General features: G+C 42.3%; 2 protein-coding genes across 4 annotated transcripts in view; one reads left to right on the forward strand and one right to left on the reverse strand.

Annotated features, from left to right (window-relative positions):
• HECTD2 (HECT domain E3 ubiquitin protein ligase 2) overlaps positions 1-2,926 on the reverse strand; it is a 74,558-nt gene extending 71,632 nt beyond the window's left edge. For both annotated transcript variants that reach the window (XM_081555045.1, XM_081555034.1), the window contains exon 1: positions 2,622-2,926. In XM_081555045.1, coding sequence (XP_081411171.1) covers positions 2,622-2,759 — 138 coding nt within the window. In that variant the 5' untranslated portion in view covers positions 2,760-2,926. The remainder of the gene's footprint in view (positions 1-2,621) is intronic.
• LOC145531749 (uncharacterized) lies at positions 2,922-19,174 on the forward strand. Of its 2 annotated transcripts, XM_081555060.1 has the most exons (5): positions 2,922-3,529; positions 6,677-6,776; positions 9,696-9,778; positions 18,212-18,321; positions 18,629-19,174. In XM_081555060.1, the coding sequence occupies exons 1-3, from the start codon at positions 2,952-2,954 to the stop codon at positions 9,705-9,707; spliced, it is 690 nt and encodes a 229-aa protein (XP_081411186.1). In that variant the 5' UTR covers positions 2,922-2,951; the 3' UTR covers positions 9,708-9,778; positions 18,212-18,321; positions 18,629-19,174. The 2 variants fall into 2 exon arrangements, 1 of the variants encoding a protein (XP_081411186.1); XR_014072718.1 differs by lacking the exons at positions 2,922-3,529; positions 6,677-6,776 and adding an exon at positions 7,794-8,932.
• Positions 19,175-19,497: the final 323 nt, after the last annotated feature.

The following is a 19,497-nucleotide window of genomic DNA, read 5'->3' on the forward strand; positions in this document are numbered from 1 at the left end:
TGTCACTCTAAATTATTTCCAAACTCTCATAAAAATGTAATACGGTGATTTTTGGAAAATGTTAGTACTGTAAGGTTACAGTAATTGAGTCATAAACTCAATCTACAGAGACAGAGCTGTTAACCTGGGGCAAAAAGTAAGCATCACTAAAATAGCTCAAAGAAATAAGTTATTGATAGTACTCAGCTTCCTAAGCAAACCTCCAGAAGCTCTATTTGATCCACATGGAGGCTGAAAAAGAACCAAGCAGGCCACAAGCTGTCTTTCCCTGTCCCCCACATCAAGGCTTTCCCATCTATATTGGTGAGCTTGGACACCATCCAGGCTGCCTGGCTTTCTCGCCCTCTGGAGGATCAAGCACACATTTTCTTGACTAAGGCTTTTCACTGCTATCACTCAGAATTCCAGCTCTAGAAATCTCTCTTTAACAAATATACACCAAGTATCTTCATTACTGGCTAAGTTTCTCATCTTCCCCCTTGCTCTTCTAACTCTTGCTGCAAAACCTGAGAACTCCTTTTCTCTCCTGATGTGACTCAAAACCTTAGCACTAATGATAAACTCTATCATTTCAAAGAGTCTGAAATTCTGAATGTCATTAAAAAACAAAAACCTGTCATTAAAACAAACAAAAAACCAATGTTACCAACTCTGCTTGTAAGGCACCAGAAATTGCCTTCAAAAATCTCAAGTCTTCATTTTTATCCTCTTCTAATTTAACCTATGTTTTTTCAAGGTTTTATTCAAGATCTTAAAAGACTTTTTGAACTCTGTTCTTCTGTCTGTCCAGCAGTACAAGCCCATATTCCTTTATTTACACTTATGAAATCCTCTAAGCTCTTAATACTGAAAGAGCTTATTTGGTAATTAAACATGTACCTGAACTGAATTTTTTGACAATACAACCTGAGCTGAACTGACAGGAAGCTACTGATAGACCTTATCTCATTTAGTGTGAAGAACCCACACTTATCACTGCAGAGTTACTAGTATGCTTAATTATGAGGAACTGGCCAGGACCCCACTGTGGATATTATACATGATATATATATATATATATATATATACACATACACACACACACTAAATTAACTTTCTAAAATCCAAAGAACTCTCAATTTCAAAGCCCCAAGGTTTCAGATAATAGTCCGTAGACCTACGTCCACACTGTATCAATTTCTCCAAGTTTTTATTCCAAGCCTTTGATTTTTCAATTACACAGAAATTAATAAGTTTTGGGGAGCGTCCTTACTTGAGGACCTAAATCCATTAACACAACTGTTCCTATAAGCATGCATGCATTCATTGTTTTAAACTGACTTGGAAATAAACTGCTGAAACACTATTTGCCAGTTAAGAACATCCCAGATAAGCTCTGAAAGCCCAGGAAATCAACAGCAAGAACTGGGTCTATAAGCAGCTGAGTGACAAACTCCTTCAAAGCATTTCCCAAAGTAATTTCTACCTGCAACTCCAATTTACCAATCAACTGTAGTAATTTTTTTTAAGTGTCTTTTTATCACTGTCTACACTTTGCTGTGATTTAAGGTATGGTGCTCTTTCTAACAGTTTTCCGTTATCACAATCCTTAGACATTTTCCAAAAACCTACTGAATCAAACGTTATTTCTATAACATTTTAAATTAGAGTTAGCTATTTTAGTAAGTTCTTAGTCATTTAAGAGGGAGGTTTTAGGAAATGAATTGCAACCAGGAATAAGGAAAATGTATCATGTTCTCTAAAGTTTTACCATTTTGTCACACAGGCTGCCTAAGTCATACTCTAAATATACTGAAGTTTCAAGAAGTATATAAATATGGGATTAAATTAAAAAATCTAAAAAATTAGAGGTTAATTTTGTGTGTGTGTGCGCTCCAAAGTAAACAGTCATAACCACCAGTAAAAGTAGGGAAGAGGGGCTGTCCCATTACATCATCTGGCAATCTGTAGTTTGAAGCCTGAAAGCGCTCTCCAAATAATCCTTAAGAAAATCTAGCTGGGGAATCATCCCCGAGAAGCTTAAATCCCTTGAGTTTAAATATAAGGTTAAAAAAGCTTCCCCACCTTACGTCACATGTCTGTACCATATGAAAAAGAAAACCCATCGCCGAGGCATCTACCTCCCACTATCCTGACAGCAACCGAAAGGTCACAATTAAGTGGAAACTCGCCTCAGAGCCTGTTCAATCTGAAGGGGGAACGGAAAGAAAAAGCGAAGAAAAGGGGAGAAATCTTCGCTCTCCCAGGGCAGACAGACAGCTCAGTGGAAAACCCACTCCCGCCTGCCTGACACCTTATCCTCATCCAAGAGACGATGCCGACTCCAAAATGCTGGTCATTTCCTTAGAGAAAGAGGGAAGCCCCCAAACCAGAAAATGACCGAAAACAGCCAGCTGACTCGGCCACCCCGGCATTCCCCGAGGGTGGAAGGTGCAGCTCGAGAAATGATCACGGCTGTCCTAGAGACACAACTCCTCGATTTCAACCCGAGGAAGGGCAGCCTGAGCGCTTCTCCCCGGGCGGGTCCGGGCCTCCCCGGAGGAGACGCGGGTCCCCGGGCGCCCCTCGCCCCCCTCGCGACCCGCCGTCGGAGCGCCCCGCGGCCCCCGCCCGGCACCTACCGCAGGGGCACTGGCGCCCGCCGACACGATGGGCGGCAGCTTCTCACGCTCCGGCTCCTTCCCTTTCTTCTCCTCGGGCGCAGTCGCCACCACCGCCGGCGGCGCGGCGGGCGAGGGCACCCGATCCGCTTCACTCATGTCGGGCCGGGCGGCAGGAGTGCGAGGCGGCGGCAGCGGCGGCGGCCGGGCGGCTGCTGGGGTTGGCGCTGCTGCCGCCGCGGCCGCGAGAGGGCTCTGGGCCACCGCGTACAGCCTCCGCCGCCGCTCCGCCCCCGCGCCCGCGCCCGCGCCCGCGCCGCGGCCCCGCGCTCGCGCCGCGCGCGCGCCCGGATGCCCCGCCCCGCCCCCGCCCCCGCTCGCAGGGCCAGCCAGCCCGCGGCTCCCGCCAGCTCCTCGCCTCTGTCGCCCCTGCCCCGCCCCCGGCTCGGCTCACGGGCATCGGCTCCCGGACGCTGGCCGCTGCCACCCTCGCCAACCCCGGGGGCCGGAGGAGAGGCGCCGCAGCCGGGCCGCCATATTGTTTGCCGACAGTCGCCCGAACCGGCGAGGAGGGGGTCGGAACTAGAGGGTCGGTACTCTGGGGGACAAGGCGAAGCCAGCCAAGGTCGCGCGGGGATAGAGCGTTCCCGAATGGCGTCTGTGGGGCGGGGCGAGCGCGGCAGCCTCCTCTGCACGGACGGCCCTGACGTGGGGCGCCTAGACCCGCGGGGGGATTTTTTCCTCTCTAGCGCCCGCAAAACCTTCGCCTTGGGGCCGCTGCTTGTCTCTGCCACCCCTGCCCGCCCGCCCGCTTGCCCCAAGAGCGAGGTCTCGAGCCTGGGCGTCCTCAGGAGACAACCTTCCTTTTATAGTCGACCGAGCCTTTGTAGATGTCCCGAGAGCCTCCACCTACAAAGGAAAAGGCTGAGGTGGGGAGAAGCGAAGTGAGACGCCGTGGGCTCCACCTTCCCCACCGCAGGGCGGGACGGCCAGGCCACACTTTCCATTCCTGTTCTTCCCGTCCCTACTTGGACTGCCAAATCCGCCTCTCCCTTCCCGTCCCCACGCGCCTACATCAGCTCTCTCCCCGCATCTCTTTGCTGCCTCCTATCCCTTCCTTGTTCGTTTCCTTTTATAAGTTGCAGATGGACAGACCCAAACTCTGCTGCATAATCCTTAATGTCAGATCGTTAATATGGGTGCGAACTTTAAAAGTGAGGAGGAAAGCTTTTAATCATGATATTAAACCATCCCCCATCCCCACCCCCACGACCAAGCCACACAGACATTTCCTTTCCTTTCCGCCCCTGCTTTTCCTTTTCTCAGTCTACTGGAGCTGCGGAGACACCTGCTGATCTAAGGGAAAGGAGAGAGTAAGAATGTGCTGCATCCGTCTATTAAAAACAGGGAATTCTTGACAGTCACATCTCCACATTTCTCGGTAGCGGCTTTCTTATTTTACTGGAGGATGAGCGAATTTTCAAATCACGGATACCCAGATCCAAATAACTAAAAATATCTCTGAAACATGTCTGGGAGGATGTTTGGGTTATCTGTTATTTTACATAATTCAGAATTATTAGCATAACTGAGTACTAGTTGTAGTGCACCATGAAATGAGGTTGCATGTTTTGACCTTCAAACCCAGAATTTGTAACAAACAAATCTGAAGTAAATCATGTAATGACTATAGTAATTAGTATTCAGGACTGCCTTCTATATTATAAATTCCGACTTTCATTTGTAGAAGGGCTTTCTAGTTTAAATATAGTTGCTGTCATCACCTATTTAAATGTTAATTAGCATATGATAATATACATGTTTCAATGCTATTCTCCCAGAACGTCCCACCCTCACCTTCTCCCTCAGAGTCCATAAAATTGTTCTATGCATCTGTGTCTCTTATTCTGTCTCGCATATATGGTTATCGTTACCATCTTTCAAATTCCATATATATGCATTAGTATACTGTATTGTTGTTTTTCTTTCTGGCTTACTTCACTCTGTATAATGGGCTCCAGTTTCATCCATCTCAGTAGAACCGATTCAAATGTATTTTTTTAATGGCTGAGTAATATTCCATTGTGTATATGTACCACAGCTTCCTTATCCATTCGTCTGCTGATGGACATCTAGGTTGCTTCCATGTCCTGGCTATTGTAAACAGTGCTGCAATGAACATTCCATGTTCAATGCATGAGACAAGGGCTCAGGGCCGGGGCAATGGGATGACCCAGAGGGATGGGATGGGGAGGGAGGTGGGTGGGGAGTCCAGGAAGGGGAACACATGTAAATCCATGGCTGATTCATGTCAATGTATGGCAAAAACTATTACAATATTGTAAAGTAATTAGCCCCCAACTAAAATAAATAAATTTATAAAAAAAAATGTTAATTAGCAAAAGGTTTGAAGTGCCATATAGTTGGCAAAAAGTATTTCAGTGCTAATTAGTCTTGGAGGGAAAATGACGTGGACACACATTAGTTTGACGCATTCTCCTATTTTTCTTGAATTCTTTTTCAGGATTTTCTTTTCTTCTCAAGCCTATGAAATACTCATCCTATAGGAGGAATATATAATTATTTCCTACTTTTAGCAGGTCATTGTTCTGATCTTTTGATACAGCAGCAACTGAAATATTATAAATGGAAGGCTTTATTTTAACTGCTGTTCAAGATAGTCTATGCTGCCAAGCTATGTTGATAGAACAAATTGTTGTTCAGTTGCTAAGTCTGACTCTTTGCGACCTCATGGACTGAGGCAGGCCAGACTCCTTGTCCTTCACTATCTCCCAGAGTTTGCTCTAATTCATGTCCAGTGAATCCCAGGGACAGAGGAGCCTGGTGGGCTGCCGTCTATGGGGTCGCACAGAGTCTGACACGACTGAAGCGACTTAGCAGCAGCAGCAGCATGTCCATTGAGTCGATGATGCTATCTAACCATCTCATCCTCTGTTGTCCCCTTCTCTTCTTGCCCTCAATCTTTCCCAGCATCAGGATCTTTTGATGGTTAGCCGGTGAGTTGGCTCTTCGCATCTGGTGGCCAAAGTATTGGAGCTTCAGCTTCAGCATCAGTCCTTCCAGTGAATATTCAGGATTGATGTCCTTTAGGACTGACTGGTTTGATCTCCTTGCAGTCCAAGGGACTCTCAAGAGTCTTCTCCAGCACAATTCAAAAGCATCAGTTCTCTTTGGCACTCAGCTTTCTTTAAGATCCAACTCTCACATCCATAGATGACTACTGGAAAAACCATGGCTTTAACTATATGGGCCTTTGTTGGCAAAGTGATGTTTCTGCTTTTAAATGCACTGTCTAGGTTTGTCATAGCTTTCCTTCCAGGGAGCAAGCGTCTTTTAATTTCATGGCTGCTGATAGAACAAATGCTAGGGAAGAATAACAAAATCAGCCCTCCATATCCACAGGCTCAGCCTCTGTGTATCGAAAATAGTCGAAAGAAATTTTTTTAGGAAGTTCCATAAAGCAACCTTGAATTTGCCACCAACTGTTTATATAGTATTTACATTGTATTAGGTATTGTAAGTAATCTAGAGACAATTTAAAGTACGTGGGGCCATATGTGTAGGTTAAATGCAAATACTATGCCATTTTACAAGGGACTTGGGATCCTTGGACTTTGGTATCTACGGGGCCCTGGAAATAATCCCTCTTGGATAGGATGAACGATTGTATCTTTTGCTATCCTTTTAAACTAGATTTAGTAATTTGTGATTAAAATGCTTGGATGAGAAACCAGTTGAATTACAGGCCTTATGCTTTCTCTTTCCATGTGCGAGACTACATAGAAGTTTGTCTGTACATGTAGTCACATTCAATAGAACAAATGCTTCAATATTGGCAAAACAAGGCAAATCAGAAATTTTAATTTCTGCTACTGTGCCAGAATAGATAATCCACTTCTAAACAAGCATGCTGATTAATTCACCTGAAAGTTACATTCTCCCCCCGACCTCTTGCCAAAAAAAGAGGTAATTCATTGATGTTTTCTTTTACTTCCTGTTAAATACATTGCTCTCAATACACCACCCTATCTTTTCGTCATCCACATGTGCTCCAGAATGGAGAGTGGGAGAGGGGCTGCTGGAATGCTTCAGAGTGATGACTCCAGTGGGCTGGAGAAACAGAGTCCTGCCACCAAGACACTTCTGAAGGCCCAGGTAGGAGTGAGAGGTTGTGGTTCAGGACACATAGAACATTCTGGTCGCTCTGTACAGAAGTGTGGAGAAGATGCTTTTTCACCTCTGCCAAGTGTTAACAAAAAGTGCAGCAGTGGTGGCATCCAAGTTCAAACTCATTAGCCCAGGAAAACTTGGGAGTGAAGCAGGAGAAACATTTCACCTTCCTAAGTCCAGATGGAAAACGTGAGCTGATTCATCATACCTGTGGGGAACTTAGAGAACGGGTTATTTCTGTGAAAGCAAAGACCAAACTACAAGGTAATTAAAAGATCTATATTATAGGTAACATTCTACTGTAATTGTATACAGTGGTACTAATCTAGTGAACAGTAGCAAAGTAAGTTCTGAAAGCTTGGTTCAGTTCAGTCACAGAGTCATGTCCGACTCTTTGCGACTCCGTGGACTGCAGCACACCAGGGTTCCCTGTTCATCACCATCTCCCGGAGCTTGCTCAAACTCATGTCCACTCCAACCATCTCCTTCTCTATCGCCCCCTTCTCCTCCTGCCTTCAGTCTTTCCCAGCATCAGGGTTTTTTCAAATGAGTCAGTTCTTTGCATCAGGTGGCCAAAGTATTGGAGTTTCAGCTTCAACATCAGTCCTTCCAATGAATATTCAGGGTTGATTTCCTTTTCGATTGACTGGTTGGATCTCCTTGCTGTCCAAGGGACTCTCAAGAGTCTTCTCCAGCACCACAGTTCAAAAGCATCAATTCTTCGGTGCTCAGCTTTCTTTACGGTCCAACTCTCACATCCATACATAACTACTGAAAAAACCATAGCTTTGACAAGATGGACATTTGTTGGTGAAGTAATGTCTCTGGTTTTTAATGTGCTGTCTAGGTTGGTCATCCCAGAGAAGGCAATGGCACCCCACTCCAGTACTCTTGCCTGGAGAATCCCATGGATGGAGGAGCCTGGTAGACTGCAGTCCATGGGGTCACTGAGAGTTGGACACGACTGAGCGACTTCACTTTCACTTTTCCCTTTCATGCATCGGAGAAGGAAATGGCAACCCACTCCAGTGTTCTTGCCTGGAGAATCCCAGGGACGGGGGAGCCTGGTGGGCTTCTGTCTGTGGGGTCGCACAGAGTTGGCCACAACTGAAGCGACTTAGCAGCAGCAGCAGGTTGGTCATAGCTTTTCTTCCAAGGAGCAAGTGTCTTTTAATTTCATGGCTGCAGTCACGATCTACAGCGATTTTGGAGCCCAAGAAAATAAAGTCCCTCACTGTTTGCATTGTTTCCCCATCTACTTGCCATGAAGTGATGGGACTGGATGCCATGATCTTAGTTTTCGGAATGTTGAGCCTTAAACCAACTTTTTCACTCTCCTCTTTCACTATCATCAAGAGGCTCTTTAGTTCTTCTTCACTTTCTGCCATAAGGGTGGTGTTATCTGCGTATCTGAGATTATTGATATTTCTCCCAGAAATCTTGATTCCAGCTTGTGCTTCATCCAACCTGGCATTTCGCATGATGTATTCTGAATATGTTAAATTAGCAGATTGACAATATACAGCCTTGATGTACTTCTTTCCCAATTTGGAACCAGTCCATGGTTCCATGTCCGGTTCTAACTTGCTTCTTGACCTGCATACCGATTTCTCAGGAGACAAATAAGGTGATCTGGTATTCCCATCTCTTTAAGAATTTTCCGCAGTTATGATCCACACAGTCAAAGTGTTTGGTATAGTCATAAAGCAGGAGTAGATGTTTTTCTGGAACTCTCTTGCTTTTTCTATGATCCAAGGGATGTTGGCAATCATCTCTGGTTCCTCTGCCTTTTCTAAATCCACCTTGAACATCTGGTAGTTCTTGGTTCATGAACTGTTGAAACCTCACGTGGAGAATTTTGAGCATTACTTTGCTAGCATGTGAGATGAGTGCAATTGTGTGGTAGTTTGAACATTCTTTGGCATTGCCTTTCTTTGGGATTGGAATGAAAACTAACCTTTTCCAGTCCTGTGGCCACTGCTGACTTTTCCATATTTGCTGGCGTAATGAGTGCAGCACTTTAACAGCATCATCTTTTAGGATTTGAAATAGCTCAACTGGAATTCCATCACCTTCGCTAGCTTTGTAACAGTGCTTCCTAAGGCCCACTTGACTTCAGACTCCAGCGTGTCTGGCTCTAGGTGAGTGATCACAGCTTCATGATTATCTGGGTTGTGAAGATCTTTTTTGTATAGTTCTTCTGTGTATTCTTGCATCTCTTCTTAATATCTTCTGCTTCTGTTAGGTCCATACCATTTCTGTCCTTTATTGTGCCCCTCTTTGCATGAAATGTTTCCTTGGTCTCTCTAATTTTCTTGAAGAGATCTCTCGTCTTTCCCATTCTATTGTTTTCCTCTATTTCTTTGCATTGATCACTGAGGAAGGCTTTCTTATCTCTCCTTGCTATTCAGTTATGGTTATGCTATGACAGTTTGGTTAAAAGTGGTTTATAACTAACGCCTTAGTTATGTAAGATAAAGTTATGAATTAGGGCTTCCCTGATAGCTCAGTTGGTAAAGACTCCGCATGCAATGCAGGAGACCCTGGTTCGATTCCTGGGTTGAGAAGATCCCCTGGAGAAGGGGTAGGCTACCCACTCCAGTATTCTGGCCTGGAGAATTCCATGGACTGTATAGTCAGTCTATGGGGTTGCAAAGAGTCAGACACAACTGAGGGACTTTCACTTTCATGAATTAGTGAAGATTTTTAAAAACTTCTTTTTCACATTTCAACTGCATGTTGTTCTGAAATACTAGACTTGGAGAGATGAACTTATTTTAGCCATGTTGATATTGTTAAAAAACATTGTTAGAACTCTTCCTTAGACTTAATCACTGTGACTTTTAAAGATTATTTTAAAAAATAATTTTGGTTTATTACATGAATAATACATTGTCATTACAGGAAAAGTTATAAAATACAGATTAGCAAAATGAAGAAAATAAACTCTGGATCCTTCCCAACTTGAGATAATCGCTAAGACCTTGGTATGTATCTTTATAAAATCTCCTGTTTGTCTGCCTGCCTGTCTATCTGTCTACACACACACATTGTGTTTCTTGCTTTGTTTTTATGAAACCAGAACATCCTGAAATACTGTTTTGAACCTGTGTACCTCATTCTTCAAAATACCCACAGTGGTGTCATAAATCTGTTTTTAGAGGATGAATTTTTAAAAATTACTCAGTGTTACGTAGGGCCAAGGCTGAGGAAAAGAGTGAATGATGATCAGGCTTTATATTTTGAATCTGACCTCTCTTGAATCTGTTCTTTCTATCTGAATTCCCTTGTCCATTGACCTAGTCAATCCTTTAACATCTCTAACCCAAAATATTCCCATAGTTCAAACAGGTCTTGCTTTCAGTGTTTTACCTGCTCCTCTCACCACCAGAATGACCTTTTCAAAATATGTAACTTCTTGTCAGACCTTTCTTAACAAAACTTAAATGATCTCTTGAAGCAAAACTCTGAAACCCCTAGTATAACATTCACCTAAATTGTTTATGAAGAACTCTTTTTCTTAATGTCCTATGTGTATGCTCAGTCACTCAGTTATCTGACTCTTTGCGACCCCATGGACTAGAGCCTGCCAGGCTGCTCTGTCCAAGGGATTCTCCAGGCAAGAATACTGGAGTGGGTTGTCATTTCCTTCTCCAGGGGATCTCCCTGACCCAGGGATTGAACTCGAATTTACTACGGCTTCTGCACTTTTAGGCGGATTCTTTACCACTGCCCCACCTATAATTTTATCCTTAATGTCCTAGCTAGAATCAATTGTTTAATTCTTTCCGCTTCCAGAGTGTTGGACATACTTATATTTATGTACCCAGTTACTTGTTCTCCCAATAGGTCATGACAGAGAGAAGTTCAGTTCAGTTCATTTCAGTCACTCAGTCGTGTCCAACTCTTTGTGACCCCATGGACTGCAGCATGCCAGGCCTCCCTGTCCATCACCAACTCCCGGACTTTACTCAAACTCATGTCCATTGAGTCGGCAATGCCATCTAACCATCTCATTCTCTGTTGTCCCCTTCTCCTCCTGCCTTCAATATTTCCCAGCATCAGGGTCTTTTCTAATGAGTCAGCTCTTTGCATCAGGTGGCCAAAGTATTGGAGTTTCAGCTTTAACATCAGTCCTTGCAGTGAACATTCAGAACTGATTTACTTTAGGATGGACTGGTTGGATCTCCTTGCAGTCCAAGGGACTCTCAAGAGTCTTCTCCAACACCAGAGTTCAAAAGCATCAATTCTTTGGCACTCAGCTTTCTTTATAGTCCAACTCTCACATCCATACATGACCACTGGAAAAACCATAGCCTTGACTAAGTGGACCTTTGTTGGCAAAGTAATGTCTCTGCTTTTTAATATGCTGTTTATGTTCGTCATAACTTTCCTTCCAAGCAGTAAGCGTCTTTTAATTTCATGGCTACAATCACCATCTGCAGTGATTTTGGAGCCCAGAAAAATAAAGTCAGCCACTGTTCCCATTGTTTCTCCATCTATTTGCCATGAAGTGATGGGACCAGATGCCATGATCTTAGTTTTCTGAATATTGAGCTTTAAGCTGACTTTTTCACTCTCCTCTTTCACTTTCATCAAGAGGCTCTTTAGTTCTTCTTCACTTTCTGCCATAAGGGTGGTGTCATCTGCATATCTGAGGTTATTGATATTTCTCCCAGCAATCTTGATTCCAGCTTGTGCTTCCTCCAGCCCAGCATTTCTCATGATGTACTCTGCATATAAGTTAAATAAGCAGGGTGACAATATACAGCCTTGACGTACTCCTTTTCCTATTTGGAACCAGTCTGTTGTTCCAGTCCAGAGAGGAGAAGGGCCATGTTTAATTACACCTTGAATGCCCACATGTAGCACACTATGTGGAGTGTGCTTTTGAGGCTCAATAAACTGAGAATAAAGGAAAATAAGATGTTATTCTTAATATGGCTTGTAAGGTGCTATAAACAGTTTCAAAAGGGGAATAACAAAAATGCTTCAAGTGAAGAGGCCCACTCATTTTTTCTTTTTCTTTTTTAAATTGAGGTATAGTTGATTTATAATATTTCAGGTGTACAGCAAAATGATTCAGTTTTCAAATTATTTTCTATTTTAAGTTATTACAAAATAGTGAATATAGTTCTTTGTACTATATAGTAGGACTTGATTATATATTTTATATAAAGTAGTGTGTATATGTTAATCGCAAATTCCTAATTTGCCTTCCCCATCCCCTTTCTCTTTTGGTGAGTTTAATTCGGATGACCATTACATCTACTTCTGTGGGCAAGAATCCCTTAAAAGAAATGGAGTAGCCCTTGTAGTCAACAAAAGGGTCTAAAATGGAGTACTTGGGTGCAATCTCAAAAATGAAGGAATGATCTCTGTTCATTTCCAAGGCAACCATTCAATATCACAGTAATCCAAGTCTATGCCCAAACTACTAATGCCGAAGAAGCTGAAGTTGAATGGTTCTATGAAGACCTACAAGACCTTCTAGAACTAACACCAAAAAAAGATGTCCTTTTCATCATGGGGACTGGAATGCAAAAGTAGGAGGTCAAGAGGTACCTGGAGTAACAGAGAAGTTTGGCCTTGAAGTACAAAATGAAGCAGGGCAAAGGCTAACAGAATTTTGCTAAGAGAACGCACTGTTCATAGCAAACACTGTCTTCCAACAGCACAAGAGACTACACATGAACATCATCAGATGCTCAATACTGAAGTCAGATTGATTGTATTCTTTGCAGTCGAAGATGGAGAATCTCTATAGAGTCAGCAAAAACAAGACCAGGAGCTGACTGTGGCTCAGATCATGAACTTCTTATTGCCAAATTCAGACTTAAATTGAAGAAAGTAGGGGAAACCACTAGGCCACTGAAGTACGACCTAAATCAAATCCCTTACAATTATACAGTGGAAGTGACAAATAGATTCAAGGGATTAGATCTAATAGAGTGCCTGAAGAATTATCAACAGAGGTTTGTGACACTGTAGAGGAGTCTGTGATCAAAGCCATTCCAAATAAAAAGAAATACAAAAAGGTAAAATGGTCGTCTGAGGAGGCCTTACAAATAGCTGAGAAAAGAAGTGAAAAGCAAATGCAAAAAGGAAATATATACCCATCTGAATGCAGAGTTCCAAAGATAAACAGGGAGAGACAAGAAAGCCTTCCTAAGTGAACAGTGCAAAGAAATAGAGGAAAACAATAGAATGGGAAAGACTAGAGATCTCTTCAAGAAAATTAGAGATACAAAGGGACTATTTCATGCAAAGATGGACACAATAAAGGACAGAAACAGTATGGACCTAACAGAAGCAGAAGATATTAAGAAGAGGTGGCAAGAATACACAGAAGAACTATACAAAAAAGATCTTCATGACCCAGATAACCATGATGGTGTGATCCCTCACCTATAGCCAGACATCTTGGAGTGCAAAATCAAGTGGGCCTTAGGAAGAATCACTGCGAACAAAGCTAGCAGAGCTGATGGAATTTCGGCTGAGCTATTTCAAATCCTAAAAGACGATGCTGTGAAAGTTCTGCACTCATTATGCCAGCAAATATGGAAAACTCAACAGTTGCCACAGGACTGGAAAAGGTCAGTTTTCATTCCAATCCCAAAGAAAGGCAATGCCAAAGAATGTTCAAACTACTTCACAGTTGCACTCATTTCACATGCTAGCAAAGTAATGCTCAAAAGTCTCCAAGTGAGGCTTCAACAGTACATGAACTGAGAATTTCTAGATGTTCAAGGTTGATTTAGAAAAGGCAGATGAACCAGAGATCAAATTGCCAACATCCCTTGGATCATAGAAAAAGCAAGATAATTCCAGAAAAACGTCTGCTTCATTGACTACACCAAAGCCTTTGACTGTGTGGATCACAACAAACTGTGGAAAATTCTTTGAGAGATGAGAATACCAGACCACCTTACCTGCCTCCTGAGGAATCTGTATGCAGATCAAGAAGCAACAGTTAGAACCAGACATGGAACAATAGATGGTTCCAAATTGGGAAAGGAGTACGTCAAGGCTGTATATTGTCACCCTGCTTATTTCACTTATATTCAGAGTACATCATGAGAAATGCTGGGCTGGATGAAACACAAGCTGGAATCAAGATTGTGGAGGAGAAATATCAATAACCTCAGGTAATGAAGATGACACCACCCTTATGGCAGAAAGCAAAAAGGAACTAAAGAGCCTCTGATGAAGGTGAAAGAGGAGAGTGAAAAAGCTGGTTTAAAACTCACCATTCAAAAAACGAAGATCATGGCTTCCAGTCCCATCAGTTCATGGCAAATAGATGGGGAAATAATGGAAACAGTGGACTGTTATTTTCTTGGACTCCTAAATTACTGCAGATGGTGACTGCAGCCACGAAATTAAAAGACACTTGCTCCTTGGAATAAAAGCTATGAAAATCCTAGAAACTGTATTAAAAAGCAGAATCATTACTTTGCCAACAAAGGTCTGCCCAGTCAAAACTATGGTTTTTCCAATGGTCATATATGGATGTGAGCTTTGGACCATAAAGAAGGCTAGCACCGAACAATTGATGCTTTTGAGCTGTGATGGAGTAGACTCTTGAGAGTCCCTTGGTCTACAAGGAGATCAAACCAGCCAATCCTAAAGGAAATCAGTCCTGAATATTCTTTGGAAAGACTGATGCTGAAGCTGAAGCTGCAATATATTGGCCACCTGATGCGAAGAGCTGACTCATTAGAAAAGACCCTGATGCTGGGAAAGATTGAAGACAGAAGGAGAGGGGACAGCAGAGGATGAGATGGTTGGATGGCATCACCGACTTGATGGACACAAGTTTGAGCAAGCTCCGGGAGTTAGTGATGGACAGGGAAGTCTGGTGTGCTGCAGTCCATGGGGTCGAAAAGAGTCAGACACGACTGAGCAACTGAACAACAGCAAAGTTTGTTCCCTATGTCAATGGGTCTATTTTTGTTTTGTAAATAAGTTCATTTGAATAATTTTTTAATATTCCACATATAAGTGATATCATATATTTGTCTTTCTGACTTCACTTATTATGATAATCTCTAGGTTGATCATTGTTGCTGCAGATAGCCTTATTTCATTCTTTTTTTTTTTTTTTTTTAGTTCTACCAGTTTATTGCTACCAACCCATCTCCCTCTGCCCTCATGCACATGTGCTCAGTCATGTAACCCCATGGACTACAGTCTGCCACGATACTCTGTCCATGGACTTTTCCAGGCAAGAATACTGGAGTGGGTTGCCATTTCCTTCTCCAGGGTTATTTCATTCTTTTTTATTGTTGAGTAAAAAACTCCATTCATGTCTTCTTTATTGAGCTGAACTCATTTAGATGATTTTGTCTGGTATTGCTTCTTAAAAGGCTAGATTTTCTAACATGGTCCAATAGAACTTCCTTCTGTGGTAGAGATGTTCTCTATCTGTACTGTTCTGTATGTAGCCACTGGCCACATGTGGCTACTGAGTACTTGAAATGGGATTATTGTGACTGAGGAACTGAATTTTAAATTGTGGTCATTTAGTTAACTTATATTTGAGTAACCAAATGGGACTAGTGGCCACCATATTGGACAGCACAGCTCTAGACTCACATATGAACTTCAAAAGAATAGCCAGCTCCCAAATTCATGGCACCTTTTTTAATGAACTTTATTATATCTTAGGGTTTCCCTGGTGGCTCAGGGGTAAAGAATCTGCAATGCATAAGACCTGGGTTCGATCCCTGGGTTAGGAAGATCCCCTGGACGAGGAAATGGCAACCCACTCCAGTATTTTTGCCTGGGAAATCCCATGGACAGAGGAGCCTGGCAGGCTACAGTCCATGGAGTTCCAAGTGTCAGACATGAATTAACAACAAAACCACCACCACCATTCATTTCCTTCTTCAGAATATATGCAAGCAAACATTTCCAAAATAATGAGGACAGGTTTAAATGAGCTCTGAAAGGTTAAACCTAAAAGAAGACTAAATAGTTTCTTTTGGAGGTAGTGGTAGGGTTCTTTTCTTTACTAGTTTCACAGAAATTTGCATTTTTACAGAAGTAGATGAGACAAACTACATTTGACTGCATCTTGTTTTAGCCCAGTTCTGTGTGGAAATGACCTTCGTCTGTTGCTGTGGAGAAGAAAATGTTAATGGCAGTAAAAGTTGAAATCTGTGTATGTTTTCAAATTGGTTTTGGATGCCCTCCTTAGATGTTTCCAAAGAAATAAGGATACTTAGGTACCTGTATTTATACCTCTTCTAAATCTTAATCCCAATTTTACATTTGTTTTCCACTCACAGGAGACAAAACACACATCACAATAAAACAATAAATGGCACAATAAAAGCATTCTGTGTGTGATGCACCTATTTCAGATTTTCATGAGTCTGAGTTAACAGAAGATCTGTATGTCCTTTGGTTGCTGAAGGCATGAAAACAAGTCAGAATGGCAGACACTGCTATTCATTCATTCCTTTTATCTTGCTAGCAGAACCTGGTTTTAACTTGGTTGGGAATCTGCACAATTAAGAGGAGCTTCTTTTCTGGACTTTCTTGCAGCTAAAAGTGGGCATCTGACATGATTCTGACCAATGAGGTATACGCTGGATGGTTTAGGGGAAGTTTTTGCTACCTTTGTCCTGTATGAAATGAGGGTACGATGTGTGGATGTGGTGCTATAATCTTACGACCATGAGTCTGCAATCATGAGGATGAATGTCAAAGGACTCTGGAAGTGTAGTGGAAAGACAGAAGGAATTTGGAATGTTCCTGAAATTGGGGAGCTGATACACCAGCTTAAATTGTCTATATGTGGTTTTTCTCTCATTTTAGCTAAACACATTTCTTGTATGTTCAGCTTGCACACATATGAACCCAATTTTTTTCTTAGTTGATTCTCAAACTAGTTAATTGGTTGAATTCCTACTGGTTAAACATGTTGTTTCAGTTATGAAGACACAATCCTAATCAAATAAAATATCTTGTGGTAATTCTAAGATTTTTGGAAATTGCAGTAACCTTCATAAAAGCATGAACTTTACTGTTTAGAGTTAGAAAAGATGCCTCTATATTTCAACTCAAAATACTGGAAAGAGTTAAGAGTTGTGACAATTGGCTCTTAGTTCTGGTTATTCCTATTTGTAACTATTTTGTGGTCATGGCAAAATCACTCTGTCCTTTAGTTTCTTTCCTGGTCCTTGAATGGGTGTTGTGAAGCAAAATGAGGAAACATACAAAAGTACCTTTTGAATTATGAAGCATTTTAACAAATCCAATTAATGAGCTCTCACTGGGTACCAAAGAATCTGCTAAGCACTTTCCAAGGACTGGTTCATATATTCTTCTTAGGAACCTACTTTTAATATTGCCACAGAATAGGAACTCGTCCCCATTTTATACATGGGGAAATGAAGGAGTCACCCAGTAAACTGTGCAGATTCATCTCTTTATTCCCCACAAAGCACAAAGAATAGTTGCTCAAAAAATATTTCTGGCAGGGACAGATGTGCGTTTTATTCCCTTTGATGTCCTGTTACTATGTACCACTTATGGACAGAGGAGCCTGGCAGGCTACAGTCCATGGGGTTGCAAAGGAGTCAGACACGACTCAGTGTCTAACACACACACATACGGATTTTGTAAATGCATAGATTTAGCCATGATAAAGGATGGCTACTGAGGGCTTACCTACCACCTCCCTCTTGCTCGACATTCTAACGGGCCATTTCCTACTACAGATGTAAATTAATCATCCTTTATTAAGGTAGCAGTCCAACTTCATCATCTTTGGCTAACAATTTCTCTTGCCTCTAGTTGTTTTTGAGGACAGATACAGAGGATCCCCAGCCTTTTGAAAACTGCTGGCCCACAGGTTCAACAAACAATTTTTAATGGATGAATGTTTAATGTTTCACTGAGACCCTGCTTTTTGAGGCTCTGCAAATGTTATTATGTTACAGCCATGTTTTGATCAGGAGAGAAACAAAGGATGTTCTTGAAAGATTTGAGTAAATCTTACATTATTTAAATACGTCAGGTATTACAGTTTATTTCTGAAGGGCAAGCGAATATGTAATTGGGATTCCAGTGGCTCAGATGGTAAAGAATCTGCCTGCTATGCAAAAGACCCGGGTTTGATTTCTGGTTTGGGAAGATCCTCTGGAGAAGGAAATGGCAACTCATTCCAGTATTCTTGCCTAGGAAATTCCATGGACAGAGGAGCCTAGTGGGCTGCAGTCCATGGGGTCACAAAGGGTCAGACACAACTGAGCCATTAATACTAACACGAAAGCTAAGCCACTGTCACTGTTTGGTGAAGGTGTTAGCATTCGGGGGATGCATTCACATGGTAAATTTCCTCCAAAATCAAAGGCAAGACATTAAACCTTCCTGGAAATGACCCTATTTCTGTCATATTTTCTTCACAGGAAGCTGAAGTCGAGTCACTTTATTGGCAACAGGATAGTGGGACCCCGTGATGTGGGGATTGCTAGCATGAGGACCCCTTCCAGAATGTCAAGGAGCTCCTGGCTTGAGGGTCTGTACTAATTCATTCTGATGATCATGAATCATTGTTTCTTAAATGTGACCCTTCTTTTCACCATGCAATAGCTTTGCTTTGTGACAGAATGCTAAATGGCACTAAAGCATCTACTTGGGAAAAAAAAAGCAACATGTTGGTAAAAAATTCAAGATGAAAGAAGTTCCTTGACTATGTTAATACTCTTATGCTTTCATGTTTATACTGATTACAAACCTCTTTTGGAAATCTATTTTTAAGAATGATTTTGGATGCTTTGTGATGGTTCTATTAAAATGTTGTATTCTCTTCTCTGTCACTGCAGATGGGACACCAGGCTATAAGCCCAGAAAAGGCAGAATGTCAATGCCCTCAGCTGTCTCCCACTGTAGAAACTGTGCCATGGCAAGGTTTAATTTTAGAAGGCCTTCCTGACTGTTGCTGGAACTCGGCCTCTGTACACCAGTGCTGGATTAAATCTCAGAGAATTTTGGGTGAAGTAGAAAAGAATAGCTTTCTTGCAGGGAACCAAACAAGGAATCCAGGCAGCTAGTGCTTAAAAGGCCCATACTCCCTGAAAGCTTTCAGGGAAAGGTTCATAAAGACAGGGTGAGGGAGAGGGGTTTTGGGTGTGATCAGCTCGTGGACATTCTTCTGATTGGTTGATGGTGATGTAATTGGGAGTCAGAATCATCAACCTTCTGGTTTCAACAGGTCTGGGGTCTACGTGCTTATGGGTAGCGTACAGTGAACTTCTTCCACCTGGTGGGGGTTTTGTTATCTGCAAAACAGCTCAAAGGATATGGCTCAGAGTATTATCTATGGTTCTTTACGAAGAACTAAAGGTCCTTGACTTTGTTTAATGGCTAAAGTATTATTATTTTGTCTTCCTTTCTTTCTGTGTCTTCTCACTTCTCTGAATCAATTTATTCTTTGACTGAAATTTTTCTACAGTCAAAGGTAGCCCAAGGACTTGGTGGGGGCTTATTCTGGGAAGGCCTTATCAGGTCCTGCTCAGTTACTTGACTACCTTTATCTGGTTGATAAAATTGATAATTCAATCACCAGTTAGCCAGTGTTACTGATCACTTAGGAGGCTTCCCTGGTGGCTCAGACGTTAAAGCATCTGCCTGCAATGTGGGAGACCCGGGTTCAGTCCCTGGGTCGGGAAGATCCTCTGGAGAAGGAAATGGC

The sequence above is a fragment of the Giraffa tippelskirchi genome, chromosome 2 (assembly GCF_054371585.1).
Source record: "Giraffa tippelskirchi isolate mGirTip1 chromosome 2, T2T-mGirTip1v1.2.pri, whole genome shotgun sequence".
NCBI classification, from domain to species: domain Eukaryota; kingdom Metazoa; phylum Chordata; class Mammalia; order Artiodactyla; family Giraffidae; genus Giraffa; species Giraffa tippelskirchi.

Coding starts and splice junctions, on each gene's coding strand:
- LOC145531749 (XM_081555060.1), top strand. CDS start 2,952: ATGCCCCGCCCCGCCCCCGCCCCCGCTCGCAGGGCCAGCCAGCCCGCG. Junction 3,530..6,676: donor CTACAAAGGAAAAGGCTGAG/GTGGGGAGAAGC, acceptor CATGTGCTCCAG/AATGGAGAGTGGGAGAGGGG.